The following is an 11,317-nucleotide window of genomic DNA, read 5'->3' as shown; positions in this document are numbered from 1 at the left end:
TCACAACAACCCTGTAAGGTAGGTGCTGCCCCGTGAGCTTCATGGGCGGGCAGGGATCAGAACCCTGACACTCCATTGGTAATATGGAGCTAGGCAGCACACAAGCAACTTGTCCCTTGTGGGCCACCTAGCTCCATATTACTTACTCTGACTGGCAGCAGCTCTGCAGGGGCTCTGCTTGGGAGTAGTACTCTTTTCCATCAGCTGGTGTTTTTTAATAATAATAATAATAATAATAATAATAATTATTATTATTATTTGTACCCTGCCCATGGAGTAACACAATTACTGTATGTACATACTGTTTGCTACAAAGGGAATACATTTCCTCTCTATCTAAGAGCAGCCAGCACCCAACTATTGTGTTCTGATAAGGGTGGTATTGCAGGTTCCACTTCTTTGTTCCCAAGAAAAGCCTCCAGACAAGTTTTGCCTAACGGATTCCCCCCACTTTCTTTGTGGGAAGTGGCCATGAAACATGTCTCTCCCGGATCGGTCTCTACAGCCACAGCAGGCCCTGCAACCCGCCAACAGTTTGACTTCACCCACAAAGGCAAACTCCTCCATTGCTTCCCGAGGCGGGTCGGCACCAATAACCGTTAAACTAAATCGTTTTAACTGGATTTTGAATAAATGTGCAAACAATGCAATTGGTTGTGTCTGTTTTGAATTTTATTTGTGTTATTATCTGCCTTAGTGGGTCGGGGAAGGCGCTGTTCCATATAATGGTTTTTAAAGGGTAGGGTAAGGAGCACTGGGAGTGAGCTTATGGAACCAAGGGTGCGGCCCCCCGAAAAGGTTTAGGACCCCCTGTGCTATGTCATGAAGCGTAGTTCTAGACTGCAGGCCCTCTGCTGGACACCCTTTGCATAAAGGCATTTCCCAGATACAGATTGGGTGCTAAAGACATTCATTCTAATATATTTGTTGTTGTTCAGTCGTGTCCGACTCTTCGTGACCCCATGGACCAGAGCACGCCAGGTACCCCTATCTTTCAATGCCTCCTGCAGTTTGGTCAGATTCATGTTAGTAGCTTCGAGAACACTGTCCAACCATCTCATCCTCTGTCGTCCCCTTCTCCTTGTGCCCTCCATCTTTCCCAACATCAGGGTCTTTTCTAGGGAGTCTTCTCTTCTCATGAGGTGGCCAAAGTACTGGAGCCTCAGCTTCAGGATCTGTCCTTTCAGTGAGCACTCAGGGCTGATTTCTTTAAGAATGGATAAGTTTGATATTTTTGCAGTCCATGGGACTCTCAAGAGTCTCCCCCAGCACCATAATTCAAAAGCATCAATTCTTTGGCGATCAGTCTTCTTTATGGTCCAGCTCTCACTTCCGTACATTACTACTGGGAAAACCATAGCTTTAACTATACGGACATTTGTCGGCAAGGTGATATCTCAGGTATGTGTAAAAAAATGGGGAACGGAATAATAAGCAAACCAACCTGTCTTTGCAAGGGGCGGTTGCTATCATTTTGGGCTACACATTTCCCAGCTCTGCAGAATCCTTTTTTTGAGATGTGGCAAACAGTCATTTATTCCCTTTTTAAAAAATTCGGTCCCTTTCCTAATCAGTGGACTCTCCTCCATTGGAGGTGTTAAACAGAGATTGTATAGCCACCTGCCTGGGATTCCTCAGCTGCAATTCCTGCACCACAGGGGACTGGCCAAACTTGGTTCCTCCAGCTGTTTTGGGACTACAACTCCCATCACCCCTAGCTAACAGGACCAGTGGTCAGGGATGATGGGAATTGTAGTCCCAAAACAGCTGGAGGTCCAAGTTTGGCCACCACTGGACTAGATAATCCTCAGGGATCCCTTCCAACTCTAAAATTCTATGATTTTACGCTCCCTAGCATGGAATCCACCCCCCTCCCCCACCACGGATAGCTGTACACTGGGATCGTTTGTAAAATGATGCCAACTGCCTCGAATACATTGACAGGAAGATGGCTGCTGTATAAAACACTTCTTGCACAAGAGTAAAAAGGTAAAGGGACCCCTGACCATTAGGTCAAGTCGCAAATGACTCTGGGGTTGCGACGCTCATCTCAACTTTACTGGTGGAGGGAGCCAGCGTACAGCTTCCGGGTCATGTGGCCAGCATGACTAAGCCGCTTCTGGAGAACCAGAGCAGCGCACGGAAACGCCGTTTACCTTCCTGCCCGAGTGGTACCTATTTATCTACTTCCACTTTGACGTGCTTTCAAACTGCTAGGTTGGCAGGAGCTGGGACCGAGCAATGGTAGCTCACCCCGTCACGGGGATTCGAACCACCGACCTTCTGATCAGCAAGCCCTAGGCTCTGTGGTTTAACCCACAGCGCCACCCGCGTCCTCTTGCACAAGAGTAAGTGCAAGTAAAAAAGTAGCAAAAAACCTCCATTTGTTACACTTCTTAGCCACTCCGATTCTATGAACGAAAGTATTTCAAGGCTAACCCAACTGATCTCTCCGTATAGCTATGATTGGCATCCATCTGTCTCAAGAAACAATGGAGCGTACCGGGGGGGGGGGGGTTAAAACGGCAAAGTGGTTTACAGAAAAAACAAAATAAGAAAAATTAAAAAGAATAATGAAAAAAGTAAGATAAAAAATAATAGACTAAAACCGGATTAAAACTTGCTTCAACTTCCTAAACACCTAAGTAGGCTTGTGTAAAGAAGAATGTTATTAGCAGGTGCTGAGAAGACATAGCTACTTTATTGTCACTGTACGTAGTACAACGAAATTGAATGCCACCCCACATTCACAGCCACATATACGCATTTATACATTCACAGCCACACATCACGACTCCCCAAGATCATATCATTTGGTTACAGCATTTAAAAGTTATAGTTCTTGGATAAAAACTGTTTTTTTTAGTTATTCGTTCTTGATTTAATTGTTCTATATCTCTTGCCTGAAGGCAACCGTGCAAACAGACTATATCCAGGACGAGATGAATCCTGCAAAATGTTGTTTGCTTTTTTAAGACAACGGAAGCTATATAATTCGCCCAAAGATGGGAGAGGATGACCGATAATCTTTCAGGCTGTGGTTATGACCTTCTGGAGCACTTTCCTGTGGGTGACTGTGCAGTTGGCAAACCAAGCACAGATACAGTATGTAAGAATGCTCTCTATGCTTCCTCGATAGAAGGACACCAGCAGTCTCTCACTCAGATTGTTCTTTTTTTAAAAGTCTGAGGAAATAAAGTCTCTGCTGGGCCTTCTTTACCAGAGCAATGGTATTAGCGCTCCAGGTCATACCCTGCTCGATAGTAACACCCAGAAACTTGAATATAGCCACCCTCTCCACCCGGTTCCCACCAATATACAAGGGCTGAATGTCCGCCTTTCCCCCCTGTAGTCCACTACCAGTTCCTTGGTGTTATAGAACAGTGAAGGCTCCTGCCTGACCTCAATGGGCAGGGAGTTCCAAAGTGTAAGGGCTGCCACACTAAAAGACCGAGTTCTTGCAAATGTTCGTGTACTTGCAATTTTCAGGGGCCTGCCCCTGCTGCTGCTCCCTCAACCACCCAGGCTCCTGACTTTCCTTTGTGGCCCACTGATGAACCCCCCCCCCCCGCAACCTGATTCAGACAAGACACTCTCGGTTCTCAAAATAAAAATTTATTCAGTAACAAGAACGTTGAATCCGCACCCTGAAAACGCAGTAGTTCACATTTAAAAACAGCCGAACACCTTTGTTGGGCAAAAGTCTTATGGTACAAGCCACTCTTGGGTGGGTGGAGAGCAAAGGTCAAAGGGCAGGGGGAGGATATGTATAAAAGAAAGAAGACCAGCAGTAAAAGGAGGTGTTTCTCCCCAAGCCGTTGCAGGAGGGCTCCAAATTTGCGAAATACACCCACAGCCACAATCGCCGTAGGACAGGGCTGCGTTGAGAGACAGAGACAGAGAGAGAGATGGATCAAGACGAGAGGCCACAATGCTCTTGCCAAATTCTCGACCGGAAGTGGCTGAGACAGCCCTGAAGACAGCTCCCCCACCCCAAAAAAGGCACCAACGCCTGCTATCAGTGCGAAACATGGATATTTGGATTCCACAACAGGGCTTGCTATTCCAGTAGGCACAGCCCACTTCAACAGCCAGTTTAACCTGGGCTGGGAAATCAAGAAAGTGGCAGGTGGGGGGGGGGGTTCTCCCCTGCTTGGTGGCCTCCTTTGAGGTTTGATGGGATATTCCCCAACATAAGCCATGGGTGGGGGTTAGCATCGCTCCAAAGGGGGCATCTAATGGCGACTTGGAGAGTTAAGCAGAGTGATTCCCCCCCCACACACACCTTTAGCCCTTTGGCTCTGGACAAGCGTGTCGAGATGGCAACTTTTTGTGGGTGGAAGAGAGAGCCATCCATGGCTGAGTTGTTTGGTTGGGGGGGGAGGGGGAGGAAAAAGCAAAGCCCCCAGAAAGGGGAGAGGCATCGAAGGAAGACAGAACTCCCACCCTCCCAATTTAAAAAATAAACAAAAGGAGTGGTGGTTTGCCAATTTCGCGGTTTAGGGTGAAATCATTCTCTTACAAGCCAGGTGGGTTTGACACACACACACAGAGGGGGGGCAGCTGACACTGGGAGATACGGGGAGGGGGATAAAGACTCAGCTGAATGCATGGTACAGAAAATATTATATATATTTATATAGATCTGTTTTGTCCACATACAGAATCAGCGAGGACCCAAAACACACACACACACACACATTCACAGAAACACCCACCCAGACCCCGACACCCCTCTCTTTGTGCAAAGCTCAACAAAAGCTCACAGTATACAGCTAGGTCAAAGAGCTGGAAACTGGGAGGGGGGCGAGTTGCTGCTGAGATGATGCTGAACATTTTTGACATTTGCAGGGCAACCCCCCCCCAAAAAAAATTGGGGGTGGGGGAGAGAGAGGGGAAGACGCCCTGAAAGAAAACATCAACTTTATACACTGGAGTTAAGAATGAAAATGCCCTTTTTTCTAAAACAAAGGAACAAACAAACAGTCATGCTTTGAACCAGCGGTATAGTTTTTTCTTCTTCCCACAAGCAGATCTGCATACAGAAGAACAAAACTTGCCAACAGCTACGATGCATTTGAGCAATCCAGTTTTGATAAATGTGGCAGTTTGGGATCGGTCACGGAGTGCAAAGTTGAAGAGCAGGGGTTTAATATTAAGAGGGGGGCAGAGAAGGGGGGATACCCCCCCCCCAACAACAACAAAACCCCTGGCAGAGATGAGACAGAAGGCACAGATTTGGCTTCCGGAAGAGGCCTCAATGCCAACCCTGGATTCTGAAAGCAATGGAAAGTAAAAGGCGTTAGTTAATAGCTCCTAGTTCGACTTGGGGCCCTGGCAGAGAAGTCATCAGAAAGACACTTTGCAAAAACCAACATACAGAGCCCGATTTCCGGGAGAATCGCTCAGCAAAAGATCAGGGCAAAACATCTGACGCTTACAGCACCCTCCGTTTTGCAAAGTTCACAAGAGGCCTGAGCCTGCAGTGGGGGAAGGGGCCGAGGAGGAGGAAGTCTAAGAGGGGGGCAGGCACACACTCCTCAACACCCCTGCAGTGAGGTCTGGAAAAAATAAAGTAAATCCGCCTGGAATTTAGTCACAGACCATTCACTCACATTTGAGAAGCATCCATCTTTGCTGAGGCTTAAAAAAAGAATCAAGCCAAGTGTCAACATGCAGTAATGACAGCAGCCACTTTCTGGGCTAGTTTTAGGGGTCTCCTTTCTCTCTTACCTGCAGGAGGCTTGTGGGAAAGCACCCCCCCAAAAATGTATCTTTTCATGATATTCTCCTATATTGCAGCATTCGCCTGCCTGCCCGGCAGCTGTTCTCCTGAGAGAAGGGGTTAAAACGGCCTACTTCTTTCTCATTAGGAAGCAGGGTTATTATTTTATTCCTGCAAAGATCCCTGGGTGCTTCAGAAGATGGGAGGTGTAAAAAGACTTCTCCATAAAAACATGGAAATTTAGAGACGTTAGTTTGGGACCACCGTTTGACACACGAGGTCTTGGCGCACCACAGAACTCAGCACAACTGGGGCGTGTTATTGAGGACATTAAAAAAAACCCGAAACCCTGATCTCCAGAAAAAAATAAAATGTAACGGCGCACACATATGTGTGCGCAAGACGGGGAGTGCATTGGCGCACACAGTGCCAACAGATGTCCTTGCTAAAACACCGGACAGTTGTGCCCTGTAGACAATGCATTGGGAACAAGAGGATCATGCAAGCTGAAGGTTTTCTTAGCTTTTCAGAGAGAGAAACATGCATACATTTGGCACAAGCTGACAGAAAGAATCACCTTTTAAAGAAAGAAATAACGGAAGAGAAGCAAGTGTCAGAGAAAAGGGAAAAGGAGCTAAGCCCATTCCAGAAAAGTGTTTGCAGATTTGCCACTGGTTAACCGCAGAGAAAATGATGTTAAGTGGAACCTCCCCCCCCAAATGAGTTATCTACATGAGCACTGTTATGTACAATGTAAGAGACACAAACCTTTCCGCGAGAAGCGTCAGGGAATGATGGAGAAGAACACAAAGGGTGGGGGTATATATTTGTATAAACTAGTCAGCTTTTGGATTGTATCAGACAAGAGCAGGGAGAGAAGGCCAGGCAATTTCAGGACTGGGGGAGGAGGAGGAAGGGGAACCAAGAATGGGGGTTTGGGGTGGAAGAGGGGAAAGGAAACAGATGATATGGCCATATTCTTGAAAAGGCCCACAGCTTTATTCAAGTAATGAAAGGGTTAAACCCCTAAAAAAGAATGAAGTTTGTTTTAAGAGAACACCCCTCACTCCCAATGGTCTTCCTTTCCCTCCTAACGGTCTCCCTTTCTTCCTTCTGCATCCCCATCTCCCACAAAATCCCAATTTTTTTAAAACAATAAAAGCACATCTTTCTTTTGGCCCAATGAAAGAGAGCATTTCAGATATTTTTCTTCCCTTCTCTCTTTTGTTTTAAAGGAGGGGTGTTCTTTTAAGACCAAAAATAAAAAAAAATGTTGAGGTTTGTTAAGGGTTTAAAACTTCTTTTTTTAAAGTTAAGGGAAAAAAATGTGATCTTGCAGTCATTTGCACAGGGGGTGGGATGGGGAGAACCATGAAAACCAGCCACCTCAAAACCCACATGCAACAGAAACAGTAAAAATAACGAACATATAAAAATTAAACCAATAAAGTGCATGTTTCAATATATATTACATCTGCCCCATTTGGAGAAAACACGACGAGGGTGTTGCAAAATAAGTCAAGTTGTTGTGGGGGGAGGAGAGGCGGGGGGGAGAGAGGGCTGAAGTTCACATGGTGTTGTACAATGGGTTGGTTGTTCGTTTCCTGTCATTTGCCTTTCTCAGCCTTCTGGGCGGTCGAGTTCTACCATGCTGGGGCCGGGGGAGCACAGCCAACCAGTGGGGCGGGTGGGGAGTCGTCGCCAACCCTGGCAGCGGGGCCTCTGGGGGGCTAGTCAATTTCGCACCCGGAAGCTGCCGGGCCAGGCTGAACTCTTTGGCATACTGCGCCAGAGGCCTCTCCACGGGGCTGCTCAGGGCGATGGACTCGGCCGCCATCTTGAGCTGCTCGACAAAATGCGCCGTGGGCTGGGGGGCGGGCAACAACGGGGCAGGTTCTGGCGTTGGCAAAGCTAGGCCGCCCTGCGAGAGTGCTTCCCCGCGGCCGGAGGGGGCCTGGAGTGATTCCAGAGTGGCTGGCCTGGCGCTGGAAGGGAAGGGGTTCCCCGAGAGCAAATCGTCTTTTGACAAGTTCAGGCCGCCCAGCTTCGCCAGTGACGCAGAGCGCTTCATCTGAGAAGGGAACGTGAGGCCTGCTTGCCGGACATGGGCCTCAAGGTCCTTTGCCCGCTGCCTCACTGTGTCCCCCCTCAGGTCTCTGATGCTGTCACTGCTGGAGCTGTGAGGAAGGCCACGGCGAAGGAGAGGTGTGGCGGCAGCCCCCACAGTGTTGGCACCCGTGCCCACCTTTTGAGTGCGTAGTAGGTCATAGTCCTCTGGGGTCCAGTGTGTCAAAGCGCCCTCGCTCCTCCGGCGCAGAGCACCTCCCCTCTCCTCAAAGGCAAACTGTCCATTACCAGCGTATCCTCCCAGAGGGGCTGGCTCAGGGTCAGTGCTTGTGCTGTCCTGAGTGACCCCCTGCAAGCAAACAAAGGGCTGGCGATTGGAGGGCGGCGGAGGGGGGCACCCTGCCTGACTCGCAGAAGGAGAGGTGCGCATGTCGGCCGGCCCTCTGACAGCATCTTCCCCAGGGCTACCCAAGGTAAAAATGGCCTTCTTAAAGTCTTTGCTCTCTGGCTCGGAAGGCCCCGGCATGGGCAAGGCTCCCGGGGGATTCTGGGAACACAAAGCAGCGTTGCAGTTTTCGTCAACCGCCAACGAGGTGGTGGCTATCTTGCTTTCCTCCGAGTCATCTTGCGTGTGGCCCCTTTCCAGCCCAGTGGGGTTGGGCAACGTGACCGCGTGGGTGTACTCTATGATTTCAATCCTTTTTGGAAGCAGAAGGCCAGGGGCAGGGAGGCTGTCGGGGCTTTCCAGAGAAACCACCAAGCGGTGCTCTCTGGCCAACCCCTCCAGCTCTGCCAACAGGCCATCTCGTGGGGGAGAAGACGCCGGCAGCATTCCGGGGGGCTGTTCCGAGCCAGCCCCAGTCTCTGCGCCCCCAGCTCTTGAGGCTACCTTCTCCCCAGAGAACTGGGCCGGCTCGTGAGATGGCTCTTCCTGCTTCCCCTTCGCTGTGGGGTCGGCCACTGCTGAGGATTCGATCCTGGAGTTCTTCCGGACGGGTAGCAGGACAATGGGGTTAGAGTGCTGCAGCTCCTGCTCTTGCCGCAGGCGCTCCTCAAACTCCAGGGTGGCACGCCGTACCGATCCAGGACACCATTTGGGTCCGGGGTTCGGATGGCCCTCCGCCGAGTCTTCTCCCGAGTTGCCGCTGTCTTCTGCGTCCAGCTTACAAGGCGGCACCGGCTGGGCTGAAGCGGCTTCTCGGTCCGGTTTCAAAAGCTCGCTAGCCGCCTCCTTCGGGACCGAGCCACCGCCTTCGCCTGGATCGGCTTTTCGAGGCTTGCTTTCCCAGGCTGACTCGGGAGGAAGCTCATGGACTGTGTTTCTCTTCGACACCAGGACCGGATTGTTCAAAGCGTCCGTCTTCGCCTGTCCCTGCCCTGCCCCCTGGCGGATCGATTCGATCTCGGTGATGATGTCTTTCACAGAGATGGCGTTTTCAGAGTGAGAACGAGTCAGGCCGCCTGAACGGCTCGGTTCAGAGAGCTTTAAATTTAAGAGAGAGAAAAGAATGGGTTAGAATTTTACAAATAAAATGCTCCCAACGTTCAGCAAGCGTTTTGACAGAATATTCTGTAGTTAACCACCTTTCTAACTTGGAGGGGGAAACAAATGGTGTGGCAGTGGATTCTAAGGATAGGGCCCAACTTCCATCGCTGCATCCCCAAGGGCTCCTCACCCTGCTGGCTGCCACATTTAGAAGCCTCACAATGCCCCATCAAAGTCATTCTGGACATCTTAAAACTTGGCAGGCAGTAGCATGATGAATTGGGGAGAGCATTGCTGAGTTCTGTGACCTGCCCCCCTCTGAGATCCCCCTACTTTGATGGCCTCTGAGTGGGTCACTTCACCTTAGTTCCAGCCCCATCAATATTCTGACCTTTCCTGCCACTGTTCCGATCTTCCCATCCCCCTCTTGCACTCCCAATATCTGACACTTCTGGCAGGGGCTCCTGTTTTCAAAACACTCGGCAGAAAAGCACCGTCCACCTTGCGTACCTTCAGCTGCTCCTCCTCCACAGAGGACCCCTCGGACGGCTGCGGCGAGTTGTCCGAGGAGTTGCTTCCTTGGGCATCTTCTGTAGGGTTGGAGGGCGACAGCTCCAGCCCCGACACTTTGGAGAGACCGTTCCTCCCGCCCCCCTGATCCTCCGTCCTGGAGTGGGAACAAGTCCGTGGCCGGCTGTCCTGAGAGAGCTCCACAAACTTCTCCAAGGCGCTGAAGAAGTCGATCCGGTCGGCGCCAAAGTCCGCCTCCTCCGGCAAGGACGTCACAGGAGGGGGGCTTGGCGAGTTATGGTTGGAGACGTCCTGCAAGCAAGACTCCAGCTCTTCCATGGGCACCAGGTGGATGTTCCCGTCTCCTTGCTTGAGGGCATCCTTCTCCAAGTCGTCCACTGCCAAGTCCGGGAACTCTGCCGCTGCCCCCAAGGCCTCTCGCTGCTGCAGCAAGGCATCCGAGGCGTTACAATTATCCAGGGGGAACTTTGAGTCGTCCAAGCAGCAACCGGAGGAGCACCCGTTGATGTTGTTCAAGTTCAGCTTGTCCTCCATCTGCTCGGTGTTGAAGTCTCTCGTGGTGATCTCTAGCTGCACCACCCGCTCGATGTTGCACAAGTTCCCGGCAGCATCAGCGCCCAGATGGCACAAGGGTTCTGTGTGCGGACTGGCGGTCATGGGCCCTGGAGACATGGGCACGTGGTGGTGGCCGCAGGAGGTCTTGCTCTCCGAGATCTGGTCCGCCGACGTAGTGATCTCCTTCTTGCTCACCTCCATCCCGGACTTGCCCATGGGCTCGTGGTGGTCGGAGAGGTCGCTGTCGGAGTGTGAGCGCCACAGCTTGTTGTGCCGCTGCTTACTGCGGGGAAGGAGATAGGGGGAGATATCAGCATTGGGTTCGAAAGCCACTCAGACAAAACGCACAAAGGGGGAAAGGTGGCATGGGGAGAGTTCGCAAGAGGGGACGGAAGCGCTGCATTTGAGACGGGGTTAGCCCATGATTGGCTCTCCTTGTTCCAAAAACAACCAGAGTTCTGTCCCAAAGAATGAAGGGGCCTCTGTGAATTATACAAATTGTCAACTGACTCACTCTGTGCAAAATCAGGGACACCTGTTGAGCTGGGAAGAAGACTCTGGAGAACAGCTGGTCCCCTGCCACTGACAGCACCCTTCCTGGAAGCAGAGCCAGGACTCATGCGATTCCACTGTATCATACAAATCAACAGTGCCTAGTAAAGGGGGGGGTAGCCTCAGGCCTGGGGGCCGAATGCGGCCCTGCAGCCCTCTCCATCTGACCCTTAGGACTCTCCCCAGGCCACCTCCCCTTACTGTCCTGCTTGGCACTCCCCTCCTTGAGTGTTTCTGCCTGACTGGAAAAGTGCCCTTGAGCTCTGATGACGGACAGAGGACCAGAGTTGCAGAATTCTGTTGGAACAGCTCTCAAGCTCTAATATAGCCCATTGGGTTGGGATGCAGGAAGAGGGAGGTTGTTTTTTGCCCTGCAAAGGGGCTCTGCAACTACAATGCTC

General features: G+C 50.7%; 1 protein-coding gene across 4 annotated transcripts in view; it reads right to left on the bottom strand.

Annotated features, from left to right (window-relative positions):
• Positions 1 to 3,599: 3,599 nt before the first annotated feature.
• The window catches only part of SSH2 (slingshot protein phosphatase 2), a 76,996-nt gene continuing 69,278 nt past the window's right edge, over positions 3,600 to 11,317 (bottom strand). For 2 of the 4 annotated variants that reach the window (XM_033172016.1, XM_033172015.1), the window contains 2 exons: positions 9,789 to 10,647; positions 6,703 to 9,275 (listed from right to left, as the gene is read on the bottom strand). In XM_033172016.1, the coding sequence (XP_033027907.1) occupies positions 7,293 to 9,275; positions 9,789 to 10,647 (2,842 nt within the window). In that variant the 3' untranslated portion in view covers positions 6,703 to 7,292. Of the gene's footprint in view, positions 9,276 to 9,788; positions 10,648 to 11,317 lie in introns of all 4 variants that reach the window. The other 2 variants (XM_033172014.1, XM_033172013.1) reach the window with 2 other exon arrangements.

The sequence above is a fragment of the Lacerta agilis genome, chromosome 15 (assembly GCF_009819535.1).
Source record: "Lacerta agilis isolate rLacAgi1 chromosome 15, rLacAgi1.pri, whole genome shotgun sequence".
Lineage (NCBI taxonomy): Eukaryota > Metazoa > Chordata > Lepidosauria > Squamata > Lacertidae > Lacerta > Lacerta agilis.
This window is presented reverse-complemented; position numbering and strand designations above follow the sequence as displayed.